We start from the raw sequence: 27,195 nt of genomic DNA on the forward strand, positions 1-27,195 counted from the left end.
TTTTACAATTTTACTTCAGCTTTCCTTTGCTTTACAGATTCTGCAAAGATTCCCACACAATTACTTTTTCATCACCGCTTTCTGTCCAAGGCAGTTGCTAAATGAGAGCTACCATGTTTCCAAATTATCAAGGATACTCCTTCTGACACTATGCCAAAATGAGTGGGGGTGTGTGTGTTCAAGCAGGGTTATAGGTAAAGGCTTCGGAAAGAGGAAGCTCCTAAATTAGGAAACCCATTTTTGCTAGAAATTTAGGATTGCCTTCAACTCAGGCTATGTCGAAGCTCCTGAATTCATCCATTAACCAGAGCAGGGCAGTGAGAAAATGCTGCATGATGTTGTCCCAGAGTTCCATGTCTTCTCTGCCCTGAGTGAGAATCATGCCTCCAAGTAAAAAGACGACTTGCACTTTGAGGCTTCTGGTTCTAGCTTTCTTTCCCTTCTACCCCTGGGATGCTCAAAGGCATGGAAAGTCTTTCCCCGTGTGTCGGGCTTCTTCCTTTTCTGCTCTTTTTTCTGACCTTGCATCTCTGTGGCCCTCTTCTGCTCCTCTGGGGATGATGGAGGTGGGTCTACCTTGATTTTGGGGATGTGGAAAGTATGTGAGTGAATTTCCTTCTCTGTCTTATTATTCTGTGCATCCTCCAGTTGCTGAACGTCAAAGATGGCCCTTGCACCAGAAAGGCGCTGCTTTGAGCTGTACTGGAATTTAGGCTGAGTTTTGCACAGTTTTCCCAGCTGGATTCTACATTCACGTTCCAGGTCACTCTCTGAGATGGGCACATCATGGACCTACCAAAGGTGAAGAAAGCAACAAGGACAAGTTTAGGTGTGAGGCCCAAGGAGGAAAATAGGAATTTAGAATTACTTGCATTACAGTAAATGGACTTCTAAGAAAGGAAGGGTGAAACCTGTCGGGATCGGGGTCCGTATGTGGCCATAAATTCCTTCTTTTATGGCTCTTATGACTTCAATAAGTGGCATTCCTAAATTGGGCTGCAAACTCCCTGAAAAAAAATTCTCATTTGGAGGAGCAAAATAATTAAAAGCGGGTACATAAAGTTTCGCTTAAATTTAAGACACTAGGAATAACAAGCAGCAGCCCAGCAATACAATAAAATCAAAACCCCTACCTTGGAATGGGACCTAGGCCCTTGAGTGAAGTTACTTCTTTGCTTAATATCACTCAAGGGCAGCTCTCAGCTCTCGAATTTCCCCACCTCCGCGACAGAGATGAGGAAAGGGCATTGGTGAATGTTGCAGGCTTATAGCTGGTCTCTGTGTATGATAGATTGGGACTGCTGGATAGATTTCTGGGTGCCTAGCAGCCAATCAGTGAAGTCTCCCATGGGTAAACTGAGGTTTACAACCTCCTGATTACTTTAAAAAAAATGCCTCTGGAATTCAGTGGCAAAATAGCAAGGCACTTTTCAGCAACAACCACCACCATAAAAAGGCCAAAATAAAGGAGAGAAGCCAAATTCTATGTGTTGGATACTTACAAAGCCCTATATAACATGACACAGAATTAAATCACAAAATTGATTCTACTCATTAGAGCCATGCTTCTTACTACCCCTTGAGAGCCACTACCATATACATAGGAAGTATATGGGACTTGGATCAGGTGGCTGACTTTTTCTGCAGTGGCCCCTGACTTATGAAATACACTTTTTCTGGACATGTATATGTAGCATCTCCCTCCTTGCATTCTGCAAACCAGCAGAATCTTTTTCTTATTCTATCATGTTTTGGTCCTAATTGGCTGTTTGACGACATTTATCTTGGTATTTTAATGTGCTGTATTGGTTCTGTTTCTATCTAATTGTAAACTGCCCAAGTCTTATAATGTGAAAGTCAATAAATATTGCAAACAAAGAAAATCCGTGCATATGCATTAAGTCTTCATGACCTTCCGTTGAGCAGTCCATCTGCGTCTGAAAGAAAAGGGGTCACTCTTTTGAAGACAGCAAAGTTCATATTCTGGACAGAGAGGATGATAGTTTGAAAGAGGGTTCAAAGAGGCCATCTATGTTAAAACTGAAGAGCCCTCCCTCAACCATGGTGAAGGGGTATGACACCACGTATCTCCTGTTTACTACTCAGTCCTTTCAGCAGTCCCAAGAAGGTTCCACACCCATTTACACTCTGATTCGGGTAATTCTACAGATGCAGATAAACCCCCAGAGAGCTAAGGACAGATCTTCAAAAGGCAAAGAATATAATCTTTCCATTCCCCTCCAGTCAGTTAGAACTGAAGAAGCTTCTTGAATGAGGAAAAAAACCCAAGAAAATCCAGTTGCTTTTGGGAAAAAACACCTTTGGAACATACATTCTTTTCTGTCTTTTAACATCCCACTCTTTACACAAAGACACAATGTATGCCTTCCTTGTGTACTGTTAAACACCAGAGGCAAATACTTGAGAGTTCCTACACTTTCACAAAAACTCCCAATTATCACTGTAATCATCTTTTGCAGGTCTCATATGCCTGTACACCAAAAATAGTTGATTGTGGCTAGAAAGAAACACAAAAGGGAGCTGCTTCACCAGACAGGAAGTTTTTGTAGTTTCTACCTCAGCCATGAAGCTGTCTTCTTGCAGAAACTGAGATGGGATGTTGCGTAGCTTCTCCAGTGTCTCCACCAATCCTGAACAGCCACGTAGTTTTTCAGAGGAGCCCAGGGCTAGGCGGACTAACAGCAGACCGACACGAAACAACACCTTGACCCCTGTGGGAGAAAGCCAGGACAGGATCCAGAGCAGCTGAGCTCATGACAAGCACTCTTGTACACTCTTCCCCAATCATCTAGCCAGGCCTATTTGGACAAGCAGCAACATCTTTCAGGTTTCATGTTGGCTGGAAGTGTTGGGATTCAAATTGGATGTTCTTCCATTGAACAATAGTGATGCTTATGGTTTCTGGATAATCTGAGAACTCCAGGAAAGCAGAATTAGTGTTTCAAATTTCTTCCCCAAAATGCTGGTAAATGAATTTACTGAAGTCATTCTTTGATACCAAGCTATCCTGCTTACTCAGAGTATTGCAGCTAATGTAGAACTATAATTCCCAAAATCCCCACTCTTTGCCCACACTCACAGAGAATTCTGGGAGTTACAGTCTCAGAACTTATAGAAGGCTGGGGATGACTGGCCCTCTAAAATAAGATTGAGTAATCTGATAAAAAAAAATTCAGGATCTCAAGTATGTCCTTCAACTATAGCTCCTGAAAATCAGCATATGTTTCCTATTATTTTGACGTGGAAACACTTAAAAAATGTAGTACAAGCCCTAAAATAACATAAAAATGAGAAAACCTCAAAAAAGTCCCTGCAGAACATTGGATTTTTGGTCACTTCTTGGATTTGTCCATAAGCTTTTCTTGGCAATTATATGGCATAGCTAACAATATGCTAGTTTAAGGCATATGGACTTCAGCTCCCAGAATCCCATAGCCAGCAATGCTGGCTGTGGAATTCTGGGAGTTGAAATCCACATGCCTTAAAATTGTCAAGGTTGAGAAACACTGCTAGTATCTTTTTCCTGAATGTTTTTTCAACTCCCCATTTTATCTATTTTACAGCCCTCGAATTCCCTAGTAGTTCTTCATCTAAATAATTATCATACATGATCTTGCTTAATGATTTTGGAATACCTCCATTCCAAAATGTAGAAAAAAAAACAGAATGTCCTGTCTCTGTGAAATCACAAGAGCAAAACTCTGCCTACTGAGCAACATCTCTACTTTGCTCTTTCAAAAGATCTTAAGTGTGAGTCCATCATAATATTGTCCATCTTGGATCCAAATCATGACCATCCCTGTATCCCTGTCCTTCTCCGTCCAATATCCTATTTCTTCTTAAATTTACTTCAGAAAGATTTTAATCTCTTCCTTTATTCCTAGAAGATACCTCTTCCTAAAAGGAAGGTTGTTCCGACTCTCCTGCCATTGTTTTTCATTTTAGCCTCCTGCATCTGTAGAGTTAAACTCTAGCAATTCATTCTCCCAGTCACCTCATGCCATCAGTTGTCGCCTTGCAAAGTTCTGCAATATGATTCTGCTTCTTGTCTCAGTCCAGACTTACAAATCCCCAAGTGCTCATTGCCCTCACTCACTCACCCTCACTCAGGAAGGCGTCCCAGACTCTCAACACTGTGGGGAAGGGCAGCGTGCGGGCAAAGAGGCACAGGAACCACTCAGGCATGTACATCAAAGGCCCCACCCCATGCTTCTGCAAGTGCTTAAAGGCCTTGGGACACACACGATGGAGGAGAGCCGTAAAAATTTCACTGTCTAGCACCAGCGCCTCCTGCAGGAAAAAGATGCAGCTACATCATTTAATCAAATAGTCTCTTCTGATACTCTCACCTTCCTACTCTCACCCGTCCTCGACTTATAACTATTTGTTTACAATCGATAAAAATTTTGACAGTGTGAATGCAAGCTGGGTATTAAAACACTGAATTACTTTTTCTTTATTTTTCTGTAAATGATAGAATAGGATGTTTAAACTTCAGCCTGCATGTAGCCTTCTGGATGGACATGGAGATTTTAATTAGACCAGTGGTTCTCAACCTGTGGGTCGGGACCCCATTTGGGGTCAAATGACCATTTCACGGGGATTGCCAAACCATGCTGTCCGCCATTTTTTTCCCTTTTCCCTAGCTGTCCTACTCCCTCTTATTGGTGGCCACACCCACTTGGGGGTCACCACAACATGGGGAACTGTATGGGGTCACGGCATTAGAAAGGTTGAGAATCACTGAATTAGACTCTTCTTGCCTCTGTAAACTTATGTTGCAATATAAACCACGTCATAGGGAGAACACATCATTTGTAGCAGACCAGTGATATCTTATGATTTGACTTGAGTACTGCATTTTCATTTGTCATTTCCTTTTGGCAGCTGTGATATCAGGCTTTAAATAGTGGCCATTTGACTATTTTCTTTTTAATATCTAAAATTGAAGATTTTATTTAAAATAAATTTTATGTCCTTTATGACGTGAAAATGGCCTATTTACCAAGCAATGGCTGAATCTTCAAGTCACGTGCCTCCATGCTATAGTCAGGAAATGGCATTAGGAAAATAATTTCACTTTTTGCATTGTGATCTTTCTATCATCAGAAAGAGAACAAGGCTGAGAAAGCCCAGTTAAGGTTACAGGAAGTGTTAAGAGAAGAATAATTTGTGAAATGGCCCCTGGAAGATAGTGTAGTAGCAGTAGGAACTACTAAGCCATTATCCCAGAACAGAATAGAGTCCAGTGTTTCTCAACCTTGACAATTTTAAGGCACGTGAACTTCAACTCCCAGAATTCCACAGCCAGCAATGCTGGCTGTGGAATTCTGGGAGTTGAAGTCCACATGCCTTAAAATTGTCAAGGTTGAGAAACACTGGAATAGACAGAGTGTGAAGGCCAGGGTATGAAGACACAAAGCACTTCCAGGAGGGAATTCTGAAACTTCCATCCTTCCATCCTGCAGTTTCATCCATCCACTACAGTAGAGGGTCTCAAAATGTGGCAGCTTTGAGACTAGTGGACTTCAATTCCCAGGGTTCCTCAGCCAGCTATGCTGCCTGGGGAACTCTGGGATTTAAAGACCACAAGCCTTAAGTTGCCGAGTTTGGAGACCCCTGCATTACAGTCTTGCTTGCCATCCTCACCTGGCACAATTCTTGAGCTTTAGGCTTTAATTTCATGGGTGAATCTGCCTTTATGTGAGTCAAATATGAAGTTGTACCACTTGAACTTTTTGCCTTTAATCTAGCTATTTAAAATAGAATATTCAAAATGCTCAAAATAATAAATAAAAATGCAGTTCTATTGCCCCCCCCTTGGTTCCCAGGCACTATGTGGAACAAGATGCGAGCAGCTGATCAGTAGGCTTGTTGAGATGCCAGATCTGGAAAGAGCTGCTCTTTCAAAGTCCCATACTTCCAAAAGTCTTCTAATTACATGCCTGTTTTGCTTAATTAAAACCAGAGAGAGATTGAAAGAGGGATATGTTAGGGGTTCCATTCTTCTCCCCAATCAGTGATAATTAATATCATCTCCAGCTGGAGAACATTCTGCCTAGGATGTTGCTTTCAACAAAGGAACCTAATAAATCATTTTTTCTAGCAACTACCACCCTGGAACCTTATGGAAAACATCATAAGAAGCTAAGTGGATTCTTCTCAACAAGAGTTGAAGGGCCAGATTGTTAAAAGCTGATCAGCATTTGATGAACCAGCACAAGCCAGCAGGTAGCACATGTCAAATCCTCACTCCTGCCCATCATTGTTTTCCTGGCTGCTGCTATTGTTGAGAAGAAAAGATGGGCACCAAAGTCTGAACCCATGACTTCATTTTCAAAACCCTGCAGATATTTTGATTAAAAGGATGGCACCATTTGGCAACAAGCTGGAATAGAGGCTGTGAAAGAAGGATAAGCATTAGCAGTGGGGACAGAAAAAAATATCTCAATATAGTTTCTGCTATTAAAAATTGGTGGATGGAACTTTAACTCAACCCTAAAGAGAGGCCTTAAGAACTGGTGTCCCACTCCAGTTTGTTGGATTTCCCTTCTTCCCTAAATGTCTCACCATTTCGGGGCTGTAGTAACCAGGCAGATAGTGGTCGCAGATCTGTACCAGGCACCAGAAAGCTTGCTGGAAAAAATAAATAGGCAGCCATCAAGGAAGATAAACAGTAGCAGCTGATAGAGAGGATCTAGCATGGAATAACTTTGATGTAGGAAAGATAAAAGGGGTGAAAAATCTGATCCTGCCCGTCTTGCCTGAAATTCTAGAGAGGGTTTGGAAAATCAGAGGGATGCCACCTGGTTTCTCTCAGGGATCTTCAAAGGGTACATAAAAAAAAAAGTCAAGATGCAGTCAGGAGGTCATGATGGTGCAGTCAAATTTCTGCCAATTTTTATTTGTGGCAATGCATATAAAAACAGACCGATCCAAAACTGCACCCTCTGGACTAGCTGCATCTTTTTTGACCCCAACTGCAGACACCACTGTCATTTATCTTTTAACGTTGAAGGGCAGTAGAAGCAATCTGGTTTCTCAGGAACTTTGGGAATTGGGTTCAACCCCATCAATTTTCTATTTGGGAAGTATTTTAATGTTATATGGTCTTACACCCTACCCAGATTTTTTTCAGATTGGACTGGATCATATATTTTGTTTGATCATTTAGTCAATCAATCCAATAACCATAGTGATAAGTGTAAGGGTGAATGGCTTTGCCTGAGACTCACCTCTGGTGGCATGTGCATGAGAAGCAAGGCACCCACTGGTCCTTGAGCTTGACAATAACCTTCTTGGGGCCGATAGACAGTGTAGGCTTTCAGCAGCTGCAACAGCCCCTGCTGTCTATAAGGGAATAGAGATCACAGAAGGCTTGAGGAAGCCATGGTAACATCCTTGCCTTGGGTTCACCAGATCCTATCCAATTCAATAAAAGTAATCCAGCTCAGCTTTGTTCTGCTTTTAAGTAGAACTCTGTGCTGTGCCTTTGCCAGTGGGATTCAACCTTTTGCTCAGTCTCAGAATATGTAAATGGGCTTACTCTTCCCCAACACTCTTCCATGGGGCAAATGATCAGTCTACATGGTAGGATTGTCCACTTTCCATAGATTCATAGGTTTCCCATATAAACTAGGTTCCAACCAACTGGCTGGGATTATTCAAGTAGTATCCCAGTACATCTGGAAAATTCCAACTTGGGGTTAGCCAAGTTAAAGTTGGAAATGGAATCAGTCATGCTAATTATAAAGAATTATAGTCTGTAATCATGCAATACACTCAGTGTGGTTACTGAGTTAATTCATTTTCTAAGGTCACACAGCACATTGAACTATTAACCACACAAAGACTGAGTTTGGATAACCCATTAAGCCTTACATACACACAACTCAGAGTTAGGAGCGCCAGTCTTTATCCATGCTGCATAGTTTTTCAGAAGATGTGGTGAAGAATTGTGGGGACACAGTTAGGGAAAGGTCCACTTCAGTCATCAAAACAATCATCCAACTGAAAGCACCCCTGGCAGATTATTATCTAGCCTCTACATGAAAATATTCAGTGAAGGAAGTCTTGCTTCTTGTATCAATCCAAAATCCCTTCCCTTCCTTAGACAGAGATAGGTACACTTTACAAGGCAGTGACCATATATAATTTTTGGAGCATGCACAGTGCACTATTATAATAAGATGAGCATGGAAGAATTTGACTTTTCACCAAATGAGTGCCATAATACCATGTTCTGCATGGGAAATTGTTTCCCATCATCTCTTTAGCCTTCTACTGAATCTTCCCAATTCTGGCTTCTTTTGGTCTTTTTCCTGGTCAGATAGGTATTTTTCCAAGCAAGCAATAGCCCAATGGTGGCGAACCTGTGGCACGAGTGCCAGAGGTGGCACTAGGAGCCCTCTCTGTGAGCACACGTCATTGCCCCAGCCTCACCTCCCCCCACAGCCCCCTCCACACCAGCAGCACCCCCGGAGGAGAGTCGCCCCCAGGCACGGCCCACCTGGAGCAGCGCAGCCAAGGACATGGCAGTTGGGCAGTGGGGATAAGACTCCACCCTTGTGCCCCATTGCAAACCGATGATGCTGTGGTGGCACAGTTGGAGGCTGTGGCCACCATGGCGCTGCTGGGCCACCTGGGTGATCTGTGGCGGGCCATGGAGATGGTGGGTGGTCCTGCGGGTGGGTGGGGGTGGGGCAGGGCTGGAGCGGGGGCAGTGCAGTGTGGGGGTGGGGCAGTTTTTGGGCACTTGGTCTCTAAAAGATTCGCCATCACTGCAATAGCCCATGGCTACCCACTGCTTTTATTTTCTACAAATGCTAATGGGATCTAGAGAAGTTAGCCCTTTGTTCTGCAGAATGCTAACTTCCTTTTTATTTTTTAAAAATTAAAGTTAAATTTGAGTGAAGCAGGGAGCCTTGTAATTCTCAAAAAAACCTATTCACGGATCTGATGCTATTATACAACATATAGAACAACACATAAGCATGTTACAATTTAGATTTGGAATTGTTTTGATTTTTTTTATCCACAAAACATTAGACATAAAAATAAGAAAAAATTAAAAGAGGCAGTATATGAAGCATTTTTATATTTTAGTTAAATATTATTTATTTTCCATAAAACAAATATGGTGGACTGAAAAGTTCTTCAGACAACTATTCTGTATATTTCAGCCTGTATTATTTCAGAACAAATAATAATTTACTCAAAAAATTCCACTCTGCATACTGTATCCCACTCACCCAGGACCTTCAGGAGACAGGAACATCTCATGGAAAGGGAATTGGCGGTGAATGTCCTTTGTGATAGTCTCCACCCACTGAGGATCACCAGGTACCTCAAGCAATTCCTGCAACAGCAACCAGGCCTCTATCAGTAGTGGCCCCATATTTGTATAACTCTTTCCCAACAATACCCCCTTCTTTATATGTTGTTAACGAAAACCCCCACAGATAAACACAATAAAGCGATTGATAATACAGTGCCAGATGATGTGCTCTTCAGGTGCTCAATATCTACTAAGCGACAGCTGAAGATTTTTCAGTATATTAATAGTGTTTATGATATCATGTGGCTAAATTAAAGCCTTCCAGACATCTAGTTGCTGATGTTGACATGCGGGGGAGGGGGGGAGAATCAAAAGCTGAAAGACAGAATCACTGTACTTTGCAACATGGAATGTAAAAATGAGGAAAACAGAAAAATGAAAGTAAAAATGGACTGCACATTGTCATCTTCTGCATCAGCTAATTGAAATGGATTGGAATGAAACACTTTCAACCGAAAAATCATATTGTTTGCTACAAGATATAAAAAACAAGGAAGGAATGATGTTGCTGTTATAGTCAGGAAGGATACAGCAAAGGTATTACTTGGATACAATGTAATCAAATAATATCAATATCAATAAAAAGCAATGGGCAACTCTTTAAAATAACAGTTATCCAAGTTTATCCCTCGAATCTTAACACATGATGAAGAAGTTGATGGGTTTTACAGTCAGTTTCAATATGAAATTGAAAATCATGCCAGCAAGATATGGTTGGAGACTGGAATGCCACAACTGAAAATAGTAAGGAGGAAAATGTAGTTGAACTGTATGATCTAAGAAACAGAAATGAAGCAGGAAAATGGTTTATTAGTTTCCATCAATCCAATGACCCCTTTATTGCAAACACAGTCTTCAAAAATGATGCATATATGTATGTGTGTATGTGTATGTATGTGTATGTTTATGTGTGTGTATGTGTGTGGGTATATGTACGTATATGTATACACAGAGAGAGAGGGAGAGAGAGACAGAGACAGAGACATTATCAGATGGAGCGCACAGAAATAAAATTGATTATTTTATTGGTACAAGGAAGTGCACGGGCTCAGTTACATGGCAAAAGCAAATATGTGGCCGGGAGCAGAGTGGAAAAAATAGGTCTATTGTTAAATATAAAAAAGAGCAGACCAATAACAACAGGTACAACGGCCAGCTTTAGAAATGACACTGAACTGTTAGGATCAGTTATTGAACAAAAAGGAACCAGCAATCAAGAAATACTACCTCTTGGTAGGGTACAAATGAATATTCAGATGTGATATATCTATGGCCATAAAGATCAGGAACTATGCAGACAGTAGTTTTCCATGCAGTACTCTATGGAAGTGAAAATTGATTTTTGAAGAAGCAAGACAGTATTTTTGAATTCTTGAGAATGTCATAGACAACCAAGTTGATTTGCCAGTTAATTGATATAGATGGCACAGATGGAAATGATAAGGGGAATAGCAGAAGAGGCAATTGTCCTATTGGCTGATGTAATAATAGAACATTTCCAATCCAAATACTTTTAACACACATGGAATATCTTCTGCCTCAAAGGCTAGAATAAGTTCTATAAGATGCAGGCTTACCTGGTACTTTCCAGGGCTCCTCTCCATTTTGGTCTGTCCTCCACACAACAGAGGCCAACAACGTGCACGTAAAGAGGAAGGGATTCCTTTTCGGCACAGCAGCTTTACCTGAGTCGTTATAAACCATATAAATTAAGTGCATAATGATCCTGTATAGAACCCACTCTTAGAAAGAATCCCAATACCTCTTGTCTCTATAGCTAGCCAAGATTTGGGCCACAGACAGCAAGAAGGATTCAGCTTTTTCTCCATTTTTATAAAATATCTACCTAAATCTATGATAATTGCCAGGGAATTTTAAACAGTGATTGGCCATCATCAGCATATCAATAAACTCTTTCTTTATCTGTTTCAGTTGGGGCAACATTACAAAGAGTAAACTGATGTGTGCAACCAATAATGGATTGGATGGGAGTTAAAGAGCTGAAGCTCAGGACTTCCAAGATGGGAGTGTCACTGCCATGCATATCACCAATTTAGCCTTTTCTGGTTGGCTTCATACTACAGCATGGAGGAGTAACATATGGATGGTCCTCTGGATGTTGCTGAACTGTTCCCTGCTGTAGCCAGAATGGCCAGTGATTAAACATAGTGGAATTGCAGTCAACAATATTTGGAAAACAATATATCTATTGGTGTAAAAAAAATTAGGGGCAGTCTGCTGTTTGAATCTGCATTTTCAGTTTTCCTAGTAAATGTCCAAGACATTGTGGCTTCCAGAAGTGAACATGACATTTTCTATTATCCATATTCTTACCTACATCTCTCTCCCTCCCTCCTTCCCTCTCCCTCCCCCTCCCTCCCTCCCTCCCTCTCTCTCTCTCTCTCTCTCTCTCTCTCTCACACACACACACACACACACACACACACACACACACACGTCTGTCTATCTGTCTGTCATCTATCTATCATTGCTTGCCTTCTAAACAATTTTATTGCCCTAAATAGTTTTTTTCCCAACTGCTTCCCAAGAGAATATACAAAATACTAAGCTATTTTGGTCACACAAAAAGTTCCAGAAATCATATTAGGGCAATATCTTTAGTAGGTTAATCTCGAAAGTATTTTGTAACCTTGGGTAGCCTTGATAAAGATTTGGATCCTTGAACAGATTTTAGGATCACAATATTAAACAGTAATTAAGACAAAATTCAAAAGAATTAAAAGCAAATGCCAAGTTTCACAATCCAATTAATATATGAAGGATTCAAAAGCCTCATAATGTTAAAAGGTCTTTTGTGCCAAAAATGATTATTCATCTTTCATGTGAATTTGCTCATCGGTTAAGCTTGCCTTTGAACATCTATCTTGGAGTAATTCATGCTCACCTGACATAAGGTTGATGCAGGAAGAAGACTTCTCAGTTTTAGTATCTACTTGTTGGAATGGTCTTCCTAACTTTCTGTCCTTTTGGTTTCGTGCAAAGATCTTTTATTTTTTTTCCCTGGGCTTTTAACATCAGGCCTTTTAATTTAATATCAGTTTATACTGCGTTGTATTGGCAAATATCAATTGAATTGGAAGCTGTAATATTAATATTTCAAGGAAACTGCAAACATTGGTTACAAAAAGTTGGCATCTTGGAACGCGTTATATTGTTCTGTTTGGACTGTTTCTGTTTGGGGTTGGTATGTGCAAAAGAGAGATAAGGGAAAGCTTCTGATAAGTTTCAGATGTTATGCCATGTCACAGTATAATATATTTGGTCTCGACTTTGTTCCTGAAGTTAACCATTTGCTATTTATTCAATAAATCATGGTTAAACAAACTGTCATTTGATATAATATGTCAAATGCACATTACTTTTTGAACATCCCTTGAGATTATAATAGGGTCTCTAAAGACTCTGAGGAAAAGATGTGCTGAAATCACCATTTAAAGAAAATGCTAGATACCGTCTTACCTTCCTATAGCGCCGGGCCATGGTTTTCTCCCAGTGAGCTGTCATTTCCAGCCATTTGGTTTCACGGTGTCGGATGAGCTCAACGCGGTGATGATCTTGACTGCATATGGAGGAGAGAAAAGGCAAAACTTTTAGGGCATATCTCTAAATTTCCTGTAAGGCCATAATGTTCCCCACTATACTTTCCCACAGTGAAAAAAAAAATCTTGCAAGACATTATTACCCTTCATGAGGGCTCCAATTAAATCCATTCCTATAGAGCAGTGTTTCTCAACCTTGACAATTTTAAAGCATGTGGACTTCAACTCCCAGAATTCCACAGCCAGCAATGCTGGCTGTGGAATTCTGGGAGTTGAAGTCCACATGCCTTAAAATTGTCAAGGTTGAGAAACACTGCTATAGAGCCTGTTTTTGAACTCTGGGCATTGAAGTCCACAAGTCATAAAGGGCCCATAGTTCCCCACCTCTGCTATAAAGGAGAGAGAGGCTAGCTGAAGAGAAAATATGATTTGAAGTATTAGTCCAATACCTGCTCAAAGCATAAGCTACAGAAGTGCTCATTTTGCCGGTTGATTGTCCTCTGAAAATGCATCCCTTTTCCCCTTGACGAAAATCTGGTTTGAAATTGGTTATTCCTCAGGTTTAAAAAATACGCTTCTTCTGTGGACAGGTGTTTGCATAAACTTGCATCCAGAATAGTTCTATGATTATCGCCACATAGGCACACACACAAACACACCAGTTCAAAGCATAAATAGGTTAATGTGGAGACATGGCATTTGCAGATGCCTCAGTCTTCCTTTTGAGTAATTTCCATTCCTCCCCCAGTTTACTCCAGCAGATCAAATAGCCTAACTTAAGAGCAGAGAAACTGATAGGACAGTGGTGGCGAACCTATGGCACGGGTGCCAGAGGTGGCACTCAGAGCCCTCTCTGTGGGCACGCACACCGTCGCCCCAGTCCTAGGCCTTCAGCTGGGTTTTATAAAACCTTTTCGCTTTAGGTCTTCCGCCATATGCAAAAAAAAAAAAAGGTTCAATCAATCAGTCAATTTCAACTTCTTGCGGGAAAAAAAAAAGATCTTGCAAAGTTGGAACTGATTGGTTGAACTTTTTAGTCCCACCCAGTCTGCCATTACCACTGCAGCCATGCCCACCCAATGGGCCATACCCAGCCAATGGCCACACCCACCCGGCACCCAACGATGCATAAGTGGGTTTTGGGTTGCAGTTTGGCCACTCGGTCTCTAAAAGGTTCACCATCACTGTGATAGGAGAACTGATTCATTAACTATCATGATTCTCCACTGCATGTTCTGCCCAGCCCCCCTTTCCTCTCTCTTTCTGAAGTGTGCTTTCCAGGATGAATTAGGTCAGTGCTGCCCAGGGAAATAAATTCCTGTCAAACATATTTTGGCTCAAATCTATGTCCATTTTACATCCTCATCTTGAAAATCATTTCAATCAAATGTTGCGAGAAGGGTTAATAGAAGTCTAGCTTACTACTGGCTTACTACAGGCTTTTGATCACAAAACAAAACAAATTCCCAACAGCAACACTACAAACACAGATCTCAAATTCATTGTGCTCCGTAGAACAAAAATTCTAGAGGTACAAAATACTAACTTTTGATGGACAAAACAATGCTATGAAACTGAAAAAAAATTGAATAACATAATATATGACTAAAAGTTACATTGAAACAAACATTTAGCTATATTTGAATAAATCTGAGTAATAGCATTTGTATGCTAATAGTAAATATCTTGAAGATATTTAAAAAATCATATTCAGGTAGGACACACATGTTGACTGTATTTAAACAAATTGTGTCAGGATCAGATACTGTAAATATTGATTTCAACTAAAAAGACATGTTAATGTCAGCTTCCTTTTTTTTCTACAGAGAAGGAGCAGTTGATTTAAAAAGAGAAGGAAAGTCCTTGCTGGAACCTCCTTCGGGCTAAAGGCAAGGGTTTCTAGCGGGGGAAGATCTGGAGCCACCCTCTTGTTGCCACATTATTTTGGTAGGAAGTTGCACACAGACTCTCTATGGAGCAGCAGAGAAAGCCGTGAGGCAATTAGAATGGAAAAGAGAGAAAGAGGCAGAGATTTATCCAGTAAGAACCATCCAATAGAAGGGGGGGAGGTGTGATCTTCAGGCTGCCTTTTAAAGAGCCAAGTTCAAGCATCTTTAATATGAAGCACATATGCATACAAAATGTTCTTCAACCGGAAAGGGTGAGGAAGCTGTTCTCTGAGTCAGAGGGCTGTACTTCTTTTCTGCTATGACCTCACTTCTGAGTTCCTATGATGCACAAAGCCCCAAGCGATTTGCTTCTCTGTAGCTTAGCCTAGATTATTAACCCAGGCACTGAAGGTGAAATGAAATTATCCTGAGTTCTTTGGAAAAACGGTACAGTAGATCATAAATACAGTATGGGAATTCTGTCTATTTAGTCTTCCCTATTATAAATATAATAAAAGTATACCTGTCTTTGGCTTCTCTTGCCTTCATAGGATTGATTTAGATTTCAGTGTAGATCAAGCCATCGTATTTGTTTTAGTGCTGACAGATGTTGGAATACTAGAACATCTGCATACTAAAGGTCAGGGAAGAACTGAGTCACTAGAGGATCCACTGCTTGGGTCTTGGGTAGGCTGAACAGTGCAAATATTTTTCTCAGAAACAGTATCACATTAAAAACAACCTGTCTTTCCCTCCGAAATGAAATGTAGCATGACTCCCTTCTTCAACATCTTGGGTGTTCAGATAACAGGAAAGAACCTAGTTGATGGTTGCATTTTAAATGAGTTTTGAGCTTGCTAACAGAATTGAAGCAAGTGTGAGGGATATCTGGGGTGGGGTCAACAGTATCAAAATGGTGAGCAGAACTGCATGATTAAAGCCCCACCCCTTTTTATATGTGATAGATATAATGCATATTAAAATATTAAAAATACATACTGTCTGGTTTGGTACAGCAACCAAACAAGATATATACAGACTCCAATGGATAATTAAGACTGCAGAAAGAACTAGAAGGCAACTGGCCTGCTTTCTATAGAAGAGAGCTAAGAAAATATCTACACACCCCTCACATCCTGGACATAAACTGTTTCAATGCCTCCCTTTGGGATGCTGCCACACGACATTGCATGCCAAAACAGCTAGACACAGAGATCAATCTGCTGAACATCTAATTCTCATAGTCCCATCTAATGTCTATGTAGATTTACTCATGTAGTATGGCTGTAGTATTATTATCCTTCTTATCTTCTTTACTATCACCTCTTATTGGTGGTATTATTACTATGATTATTATTCTGTTGCTTTGCATGTACACTGTGAGACAAATTCCTTATGTGTCTATTCACGCTTGGCCAAATATTCTATTCTATTCTGTTCTGTTGTTCTGTTCTGTTCCATTCTATTCCGTTCCATTCCATTAAAGGGGTAGGGCTTTTGTCATTTTAATCCTATTTATCTCCCTTCCCATTTACACCTATGAAGGTATTACAAGAAATTAATCATGCCTGTAATGAGAGTTTTTTTGCCTTGGTATGTTTTGCACCAACTTGAAGCAAGAATCTTTTTATAATTGGAAATCATGCCTCTTTTCTCTCACACTCGCATCCCTTTATCTTTTTCAGCCTGTAAGACTAGGGGGAAACAGTGGTGACATATCCCATCTCTGGAGGGCAGGAGGCTTCAAAAATAGTGGGGTTTTTTTAAGGACAGTAAAACAGGAGCATCAGGAATTTAAAAATCTCAATTTACTACTTATTTTCATCATGATTTACAGCTTATCTTCACCTCAAGGACAGAAAACCCTGCTCTCATAATCTCAATGAGACAGTCTTGGGAAAATTCCAGTGGCTGCCAAAAAGTGTGTGTGTGTGTGTGAGAGAGAGAGATGTTTAAGTGGCTCTTCTCACATTAAAGACAATCTTGCTCTATATTTCACTGTTAAGAGTGCCCACATTAATTCCTGCTTGCTGTGGGTTATGGCTTGTATACTCCCATCTTCCTTATCTCAAACCATGGGCACATACACACATATTTTCTTTTTCAGGGGTTCTGAAAATAATAGATTTGCAGTTAGGAGAGAGAAGCTTAGAGTTCTCTATAAGGCTGTCTGCATTTCATCAGACGGTGGTTTCACAATTCTTTGCAGGAAATCTTGAAATGGAACTTCTAGTGTGGCTAAAAAGAATTAATGGAAATGTATTAAGTTCAGCCTTCCAAAGTCATGTAGACCAAAAAGTCAAGAAAGCACACTCAATAGCCACCATAACCACAACCTATATTTTCAGGATGCACAAGTTGTCATAGATACGGTGAGAGGATGTGGCTGAGCTACATTGCTAAAACAGGAAATGTTAGTTAATAGGTAGGCAAAGGCATTTTCCACTCAGGCCCTCTTCTACATTACAAATAATCTTGATATGAACATCATTGTTAAGAGTGCTTTTTATAACTCCTGCTTGCTGATCTCTCATAAGTCTACTGACTGGCTGACCACACAGACTCTTATGTTGGAGTAGAGAGGCTTGTCTTTCTCACCAAGGATATTAGCACTATACTGATTGTATAGCAATGATGACAAACCTTTTGGGATTGGTGTATCAAAAATTGATACAAAATTGTCACCTTTGACATGTGTGGCATAGATTCCTCATTACTGGTGTATAGACTGTTATCTTGACACATAATAGCATTTAAACAGACTATAATTCCAATCAGCATAGATGACAATTACAATTTTATTTTGATTCAGCAAACCAAATAGGAATGTAGTGGATCATTTATATATACAATTACCATTATCCAGATAGAGTACTCCAGCTGCCTTATATTACAAGGATATAATATACAATATTTGTAGAAGTGCAAGAGGTATACAGGATTTTCACAGGATTCTTTCTATTTGGCCTATTCTAATCTGTAATCAACAACGAAAGGATGCAAAAAAAAAAAAAGACATTTACTAACCCTACATATCTGATCTACTCAAATTACAACAAGCTACAATAATAGACCAATTATACAACAATGGTACTCTTTGGTGATTTAAAATTATCAGTCAACAGGAAAGGAAAAATATGAATCCTTTAAGTATATTTTAAAGGGATTTTTTTATCACACTAATGAGTAATCATATACATTTGATGTTTTTGAGAATGTAGGAGCAACAGTACGACTAACTAACACGGGCAATGGGTCACCCATTTTTATGATTCCTGGGGAGAATTTGACCCTTTCCTGTTGTTGTTGTTAATTGCGAAGTTGTGTCCGACCCATCGCGACCCCATGGACAACGTTCCTCCAGGTCTTCCTGTCCTCTACCATCTTCTGGAGTCCATTTAAATTCACACCTACTGCTTCACTGACTCCATCCAGCCATCTCATTCTCTGTCGTCCCCTTCTTCTATTGCCCTCAATCTTTCCCAGCATTAGGCTCTTCTCCAGTGAATCCTTCCTTCTCATTAGGTGGCCAAAGTATTGAGTTTCGACTTCAGGATCTGGCCTTCTAAAGAGCAGTCGGGGTTGATCTCTTCTAGGACTGACCGGTTTGAACGCCTTGCAGTCCAAGGGACTCGCAGGAGTCTTCTCCAGCACCATAGTTCAAAGGCCTCAATTCTTTTGCGCTCAGCCTTTCTTATGGTCCAACTTTCACAGCCATACATTGCAACTGGGAAAACCATGGCCTGGACTATACGCACTTTTGTTGGCAGGGTGATGTCTCTGCTTTTTAGTATGCTGTCTAGATTTGCCATAGCTTTCCTCCCCAGGAGCAAGCGTCTTTTAATTTCTTGGCTGCAGTCCCCATCTGAGGTGATCTTGGAGCCCAGAAAAATAAAATCTGTCACTACCTCCATTTCTTCCCCATCTATTTGCCAGGAATTGAGAGGGCCGGATGCCATGATTTTGGTTTTCTTAATGTTGAGTTTCAAGCCAACTTTTGCACTCTCCTTCTTCACCCGCATCAAGAGGCTCTTTAGTTCCTCTTCACTTTCTGCCATTAGAGTGGTATCATCTGCATATCTTAGGTTGTTGATATTTCTCCCGGCAATCTTAATTCCAACTTTTGATTCATCTAGCCCTGCCTTTCTCATGATGTGCTCTGCATATAAGTTAAATAGGCAGGGCGACAGTATACAGCCTTGCCGGACTCCTTTTCCAATTTTGAACCAATCAGTGGTTCCGTGTTCGGTTCTCACTGTTGCTTCTTGACCCGCATATAGGTTTCTCAAGAGACAAATGAGATGGTCTGGTACTCCCATCTCTTTAAGAACTTGCCACAATTTGTTGTGATCCACACAATCAAAGGCTTTTGCATAGTCAATGAAGCAGAAGTAGATGTTTTTCTGGAACTCCCTAGCTTTCTCCATGATCCAGCGTATGTTGGCAATTTGATCTCTAGTTCCTCTGCCTCTTCGAAATCCTGCCTGTACTTCTGGTAGTTCTCGATCCACATACTGCTGGAGTCTAGCTTGTAGGATTTTAAGCATAACTTTACTAGCATGTGAAATGAGTGCAATGGTGCGATAGTTTGAACATTCTTTGGCATTGCCTTTCTTTGGAATTGGAATGTAAACTGACCTTTTCCAATCCTGTGGCCACTGTTGAGTTTTCCAAATTTGCTGGCAAATTGAGTGTAGCACTTTTACTGCATCGTCTTTTAAGATTTTGAATAGCTCAGCTGGAATACTGTCACCTCCACTAGCTTTGTTGTTGCTCAGATTTTCTAAGGCCCATTTCACTTCACATTCTAGGATGTCTGGTTCGAGGTCAATGACTATCTCATTGTGGTTATCTGGGATGTTAAGCTCATTCTTGTATAGTTCTTCTGTGTAGTTTTGCCATCTCTTCTTAATCTCTTCTGCCTCTGTTAGGTCTCTGCCATTTTGGTCCTTTATCATGCCCATCTTTGCATGAAACGTTCCCTTCATATCTCCAATTTTCTTGAAGAGATCTCTGGTCCTCCCTATTCTGTTGTTTTCTTCTATTTCTTTGCACTGTTCATTTAAGAAGGCATTCTTATCTCTTCTAGCTACTCTCTGGAATTCTGCATTCAATTGGGTGTATCTTTCTCTTTCTCTTTTGCCTTTCGCTTCCCTTCTTTCCTCAGCCATTTGCAAAGCTTCCTCAGACAGCCATTTTGCTTTCTTGCATTTCTTTTTCTTTGGGATGGTTTTAGTTGCTACCTCTTGTACAATGTTGCGAACTTCCATCCATAGTTCTTCAGGCACTCTGTCTATCAGATCCAGTTCCTTAAATCTATTTGTCACCTCTACTGTATATTCATCAGGAATATGATTTAGTTCATACCTGAGTGGCCTAGTGCTTTTCCCTACTTTTTTCAATTTAAGCCTAAATTTTGCAACGAGAAGCTCATGATCTGAGCCACAGTCAGCTCCTGGTCTTGTTTTTACTGACTGTATAGAGCTTCTCCATCTTTGGCTGCAGAGCACATAGTCAATCTGATTTCTATGTTGACCGTCTGGTGATGTCCATGTGTAGAGCCGTCTCTTGGGTTGTTGGAAAAGAGTGTTTGTTATGACCATCGTATTCTCTTGACAAAATTCTATTAGCCTGTGCCCTGCTTCATTTTGTACTCCAAGGCCAAACTTGCCTGTTATTCCGGTTATCTTTTGGCTTCCTACCTTAGCATTCCAATCCCCCATGATGATAAGGACATCATTTTTTGGTGTTAATTCTATAAGGTGCTGTAGGGCTTCATAGAACCGGTCAATTTCATCCTCTTCAGCACCAGTGGTTGGGGCATAGATTTGGACTACTGTGATATTGAATGGTTTGCCTTGGATTCGAATTGAGATCATTCTGTCATTTTGGGGATTGTATCCCAGTATTGCTTTTCCTATTCTTTTATTGACTATGAAGGCTACTCCATTTCTTCTGAGGGATTCTTGCCCACAGTAGTATACCTGATGGTCATCTGAGTTAAATTCACCCATTCCTGTCCATTTTAGTTCGCTGATTCCTAAGATGTCGATGTTCAGTCTTGTCATCTCTTTTTTGACTACGTCTAGCTTGCCTTGATTCATGGATCTTACATTCCAGGTTCCTATGGAGAAAAAATCTTTACAGCATCGGACTTTCCTTTCACCACCAGATATATCCACAGCTGAGCGTCCTTTCGGCTTTGGCCCAGTCGCTTCATTCTTTCTGGCGCTACTAGTACTAGCCCTCTGCTCTTCCCCAGTAGCATATTGGACACCTTCCGACCTGAGGGGCTCATCTTCCAGCGTCATATCTTTTTTCCTTTTAGTACTGTCCATGGGGTTTTCATGGCAAAGATACTGGAGTGGTTTGCCATTTCCTTCTCCAGTGGATCACATTTTGTCAGAACTCTCTGTTATAACCTGTCCATCTTGGGTGGCCCTGCACGGCATAGCTTATAGCTTCATTGAGTTACGCAAGCCCCTTCGCCACGACAAGGCAGTAATCCATAAAGGGGGACCCTTTCCTAAATGATAGCAAGCCAATTTTAGAGTTTTACTGCAATTCTATTTCAAGATGACAGGAAACCTTGCCACCAGTTTTTAGGCAATTGTGACAAAAAAATTTCCAAGTTCTACAGGAAGAGCAATTGGGTGCATCCAGCTCTTGAATCTCAGTGTATTCATCCTTGATATGCTGCCATTGAGGCATTCCATGGCTGAACCAAAGCATTACAAAATTTAGCTCAAGCTGTTATGAAAAGGACAACTAGGCCTGGTTCAGAAGTTTACAGTGGGTTGTCCCAGAGGTGCTTTTCAAAAGGCAACTTGACTTTCTTGGTCTTTTTTCCTTGAAAATGTTTCACTTCTCATCTTGGGATTGTCCCAAGAAGATTCCACAGCCAACTGCACTTTGATTCAGGTTTCCCTGAGCTAACAACCGAACTTCAGAGTGCTAACAACCAGATGACTGCTAAGGAATATAAATCCTTCCATTCTCCACCATTCAGCCAGAATCGAACAAGCTTCTTGGATGAGAAGGAAAATGTTTTCAAGGGGAAAAAAAACAAAGAAAGTTCAACTGCCTTTTGAAAATCAAATTTGGGATAACCATGACCTGGATGACAGAGAATCTCCACAAACATTTATAGCTGGTCTATTCCATTCCACAACTGAACCTGAAGAGTTAATTGTTGAATAGAACATTGCTGATTCCATTCCAATTAATTCCATACTGTAACCTTAAGTATCCCTGAAGTTGTAACAATTTTAGATTCACCAGAAATACAAGAATGAAGTGAATTATGTATTGTAATATACTTTGAAATAAAATTGTTTAAAGTGATGCAGGTTCAAAAGATAAAATATAACTGTCATTTAGCCCCTGAAATATGATGCAGCACAAGGACATTGTAATTCAAACTCAACTCCTAGTGATTTCCCATGCAGTTTTCTTGACATTGGTATAGATGTTTGCTATTGTCTTATTCTGGGATAGTTCTATCACTTCTCTGTCTACCCTACTATCCTGGTATTACCTGTTGTCTCCCAAGCCTCCATATATATTGATAAGTAACATGATTGGTAAATATCAGCATTCATGTGTAAATAAAATGAATTACAAAACACAGTGTACAATCACTTGCACATGTGATCTAGGTGGGACATAGGGTTAATCATTAAAATGTTAAGTCGTTTAATCTTACTGTAATAATAGAATGCCTGCAGATATATACTGTAGATGCACTAGAATGGGCAAAGTTAGCTTTTTGTTTCTATCACGGGAGCATCAAAGTTCTTGGATAAAATGATTGGCAAAATGTGAGAAACAAAAAGTTAAGAATTATTATCCTACAAAATGAATTGATAACTAGGTCAGGATTACTGTATTGCCTGTTTTCCTTGAGAGGAAAATTATTTCCTATCATCTTCATCCAGCAAGTTGCATCTGAGTTGCAAACAGGTCTCATGTGCTCCATTGATATGAATGCAGGTGAACACCTGGATCTCTCTGACTTAACTAAATGCATCTTTTGGTATGGTGAATTCAGTTCATAAAGCCTCAAGTCTTTTTACATCAGCCTACTCCTACCTGATACCCTCCAAATGCATGAGGATTAGAATCCAAGTACACCTATCTAGTATGACCATAAAGCTACCGCAAAAGGGAATAGATCCAGATCCCCAAACTTGAAACTGGGATTGTAACCCCTTTGCCTTCTGTCAAAATAATATCAGTTCTCAGCCTTCCAAATAACCACAATTTTGTGACATTTTTCTGTTCTAGCCAGCTTTTCCTAATTGAAGACCTGAATTTAAATCTAAAATATCTGGCTTCTTCTTGGGAAAAGTTACCCTGAGCCAGGGGTAGGCAACCTTGGCTCTTTTATGACTCGTGGACTTCAACTCCCAGAATTCCTGAGCCAGCATGGCTCAGCTTGGAAACCTCTCCCTTTCTCCTCAGCATGGCTGGCTCAGGAATTCTGGGAGTTGAAGTCCACGAGTCATAAAAGAGCCAAGGTTGCCTACCCCTGCCCTAAGCTATAGACCTTTTCATTTTATATTTATTACTATCTCCTTTAATACTAGCTAAGTTAAATACAAAAAAGATAGCAAAATAATTTTCACCTCTAATTTTAAACAATTATTTTATTGGAGGCAGACTCCTAAGACATCATTACCAGAAAATTACAAAGAGAATCTGATGCCATAATAGGATTTTGTGAAAGAAATCTAGAGATAGTCATTCAGAAGAACGAGCAGGGGGCACTAATTCAACACAGCTTGCTTACTCCAAAAGAGAAGTTGAGGAAAAAAGCCCCCTTCCTTGGAAGGCATTAGTCTAAAATTACCTAACAACAGGGTAAAATAAGGTTGTGTACTTATTTATATACCTCCCTTCTGCCTTTGATACTTGCCACATCTGAAGTAAATAATACATCTTGGAAAATTACCTTAAACCAAGACATATGTATTGCCTTTCACTTTTTCATCCCCATCTACTAAGTACCTTTCCTTACAAAGTTCTTCGGAAATGACTCCTTATAGCTAATGATTAGAAAGAATATTTTTGTTAGTATCTATAGATGCAGCCAGTCAAGTTAGAACAAAACAATCTGATACCTATGAAAATTATTTCTGCAAAATGAAGCACCCAGAAGTAGGAAGAACACAGAAAGGAGTAGCAGAGAATATGAATTTTTTCTACTAGCTTGAAAACAAATTTCATCCACTTGTCTATAGCAAAGCTCAATGCCATTTTTCCTTTGAGTGTTATTCCTCTGTCCAGCAAAGGTCCATCCCCTCATTCCTCACCCTTCCAGTGACCTGTGGAGTAGAAGCTGCCTCTTACCCATTCTGGAGGCTACTGCCCCCAATAAAGCCAAAGCGATCCGTCTTGCGATAGGGAGCCATGCCATTCAGCTCAGAGTCGGAGCCCAGAGAGCTGGCATCATCACGCAAGGAGAAATCAAAGGCATCTGGTAGTTCCGCCATAGCTTGGCTTACATTATCAGCCGACAGAGAAAGGTCTGACATCCTTCCCTACCATTCAGATCCTTTGAATCAACTGAAACCATCAATTTTGTGATTTATCTCATGTTGACTGCAGGCCCTTGGCTCAGGAACTTCTGAAGAGAAAATTGCCTCTATGAACGTACCCTTACTGTTATGATAAGAGTTCCTCACAGGTTCTGCAAGCTATTTCCTCCCCAAACCATTTCCTGATGTAATACATAGCTCTATGAAATGGGCAAGGCAAAGGGGGTGGGGAACTAAATGTTCACAGTAACTATTGCAACAATTCTATGTGGAACAAATATCATGTCAATTAAAAGACAGAATCCACAAACACTGGCTGGCAGTCAAACACCACAATCCCAAATCCTTAATCTCTACCCACACTCACACCAAACAACACCAGTTCGATTGGAGCAACACAAAAATCATTGGCCATGCTCATGATTTCATTGAAGCCTGGCACTCTACAAGCAATTCCATCAACAGACACATTGACTTACAACTAGCCTACAAACCCCTCAGAATCCAAATCAACCACACAGCCAATCACAGACAACATCAACCCTCAATCAACCCATATAAGCCCCCCCACCAGCAGTTCTTCTCCCAATGACCCTGACCTGATGTAACCTCCCCATCACAAGCCTCTCACTGATGACTCACACCTGACCCATCACAAGACCCTTATTTGACACCTGAAGAACACTGACACTAACATCCCCTAAACTCCACTGAAAATGTTACCTAGCCTGGTAATGAAAGGTTCGGAAACCAAGCCACAAGCTTGGAGAATGAATCTTCACCCTCATCTATCAAATTTATAAATGGATAGTGCTAATTTTTAGCCTTGATAAATTTGTGTCATGCTTTGAACTAGACTGACTCTCCAAATGTGCAAGCACAGTACCAGCAAGGTACCCTGGAAGATGCTGGAATAGCTGCAAACTTTCTATGCTCTATTCATTCCATTACAGATGCTGGTTGCTCAACAAGATCTAGACCATAAATGACTACCCCTTTGCTATTGTTGGATAGTTATCTCAAGAAAACGTGTTGTACTTCCTTGAAGACACAGGGGATTACTGTGGGAATCATGATTGTTCTCTGTTAGTCACAAGATTTAGAGTGAATGCATGTTTCAGATTATGTAATAAATCAACAAATCTAGTTTCGTTTTAAATGTACGTAGCAGTCATTGGGACCGGAGGTTTAAGTCTTCTGAGCTTTTGGACTCATACTGGAGCCTATCCTCAAGGAACTTCTCTCTAGCAGAGTATGTGCTTTGAGAGATGTTCCCTGAGGATGGACTCCAGTATGAGTCCAAAAGCTCAGAAGACCAAATCTCTGGTCCGGGTGACTGACCCAGATTGGATCCTGCAACATTATCCTGGGACATGTATATTCACCATTGTTTGTAAATATTCTAAATAGTAGTAGATATTAGCACACATTCAGCTATGTGTAATGATGAGTTCCTAAACCCAGCATGTGCAAAGGGTGAAAAAGTCATGGGTCACTAGTGTATATATTTAAATGCAGATTTTACAAATTCCTAAACAACTGAAAGGTTGCTGTAGAGGAATTTTATCATATATAAAATTAAATTCTTTAGTGACTGTATAGAAAGTAGTGTATTGGCAGCTGTAATTGGCTCAACTGTACCTCTGCAGTTTGTTTGACTCATCCCAAGGTGTGCTACTGAAAGGTTTCATCTGTCTTTTGAATTGGAAAGAACAAACATGAATGTAGAAAAATTTAGCACTAGTGATGTAAAACTGTGTTTTTACAATATACTGATACCACACAGAATCATGTTTTAGTGAATTAACCGAATTGACTGTCTTTTATAAGATGAACCATAAGCTAACCACTGGGCCTGGATCTTCACACTAGTCATAAACTATTTGCTCACATAGCCTTGCCTTAGGTCTAATGCACAAACTGAGGGGATGTTGATGGCTCTCTCCAGCAGAGAGGGAAGGGACAGCAAAGGGCCAAGGCATAGGGAGTCAAAGGATCTGTGTTTGCTTGAGGCAGGGAGTGGGAGAAAGTCAGGCAGCAAAGTGCAGCAACAGTTTGGCTTGGGGAAGGCAAGGCAGGTCAAGCCTGCAATGGTGGGAGCATGTGACCTGCTGCATGAAGGTTAACCTAAAGAAATTGTGACCCATGGCAAGGTATTCCACAGGGTTGATATTTCTGATCCAAGAAAGGAAGACGAAAACTGCTTGTTGAGCATGCTCTGATCTCTCTGGCAGCCAAGGCAGAAATGGCCATGGGTATACAAGCTCAGGGGCTGGACTGAGGGAGGCAGTTCCTGCAACAGAGCAATTGGACCTGCTGGTTGCCAACTTGGGACTATTCCTTTCGAAGGGCTTGCTCTGTTTGGGAAGATGAAATACCACTTTTCTGGCAGACGAAGCTTCTGTTACCAGGCTAGCGGGCAAGAAGGCCGTGGGGATTCAGCTTCCATAGGATTTTGCACCGGACATCTTAAGACAGCTAGCCATTTCTCTACTCTGTTTTCCCTCTCTTTCAGATGCATGCAATAGGTATCAGTTTCACCGGCTTCTCAGGGAAATGAATTCGCCAAAAGTACTTCGTATTTTCAAAGCGTTGTAGGTCCGCATACTTGTCCGCCAGCTGATTCTTCTGACTCTACTGGGACCAGTGTGAAGTAAACACCACACTTCCCAGAAGCCTCTCGCCGCCACCATCTCCTCTTCCTCCTCCTCCTCCTCTCCTCCTCCCTGGGATCCGCCAAAGCTCGCGCAATCGCAAGAGAAGCCTCGTTTTGATCCCTCCAGCCTGTAGGTGGTGGTGGCGGCTGCTGAGGACGAGGGGGCCTATAGGTTCACGGCTTCCTTTTTTCT

At 40.8% G+C, this 27,195-nt stretch overlaps 1 protein-coding gene and 1 long non-coding RNA gene across 3 annotated transcripts in view; one reads left to right on the forward strand and one right to left on the reverse strand.

Annotated features, from left to right (window-relative positions):
* LOC120306949 overlaps positions 1 to 1,878 on the forward strand; it is a 41,603-nt gene extending 39,725 nt beyond the window's left edge. The window contains exon 2 of the long non-coding RNA XR_005556427.1: positions 649 to 1,878. This is a non-coding gene — a long non-coding RNA (uncharacterized LOC120306949). The remainder of the gene's footprint in view (positions 1 to 648) is intronic.
* On the reverse strand, positions 1 to 27,032 carry TBC1D10C (TBC1 domain family member 10C). 2 transcript variants are annotated; one of them, XM_039341029.1, is made up of 9 exons: positions 26,955 to 27,032; positions 12,839 to 12,938; positions 10,936 to 11,043; positions 9,273 to 9,379; positions 7,257 to 7,371; positions 6,592 to 6,657; positions 4,122 to 4,311; positions 2,578 to 2,732; positions 1 to 792 (listed from the first exon to the last, which is right to left on the reverse strand). In XM_039341029.1, the coding sequence occupies exons 2-9, from the start codon at positions 12,881 to 12,883 to the stop codon at positions 379 to 381; spliced, it is 1,200 nt and encodes a 399-aa protein (XP_039196963.1). In that variant the 5' UTR covers positions 12,884 to 12,938; positions 26,955 to 27,032; the 3' UTR covers positions 1 to 378. The 2 variants fall into 2 exon arrangements, with proteins under 2 accessions (XP_039196963.1, XP_039196962.1); XM_039341028.1 differs by having other exon boundaries at positions 24,159 to 27,003.
* Positions 27,033 to 27,195: the final 163 nt, after the last annotated feature.

This window comes from Crotalus tigris, unplaced genomic scaffold (genome assembly GCF_016545835.1).
Source record: "Crotalus tigris isolate CLP2741 ecotype Arizona unplaced genomic scaffold, ASM1654583v1 scf7180000017764.6130737, whole genome shotgun sequence".
In the NCBI taxonomy this organism is placed as follows: domain Eukaryota; kingdom Metazoa; phylum Chordata; class Lepidosauria; order Squamata; family Viperidae; genus Crotalus; species Crotalus tigris.

What these genes read in the sequence shown, in the direction of transcription:
- TBC1D10C (XM_039341028.1), bottom strand. Translation starts at nt 24,343, where the DNA reads ATGTCAGACCTTTCTCTGTCGGCTGATAATGTAAGCCAAGCTATGGCG. An exon ending in TCATGCACATGCCACCAGAG is followed by an intron (nt 6,658 to 7,256) that starts GTGAGTCTCAGG and finishes TATTTTTTCCAG; the next exon opens with CAAGCTTTCTGGTGCCTGGT. An exon ending in AAGACAGCTTCATGGCTGAG is followed by an intron (nt 793 to 2,577) that starts GTAGAAACTACA and finishes CACCTTTGGTAG; the next exon opens with GTCCATGATGTGCCCATCTC.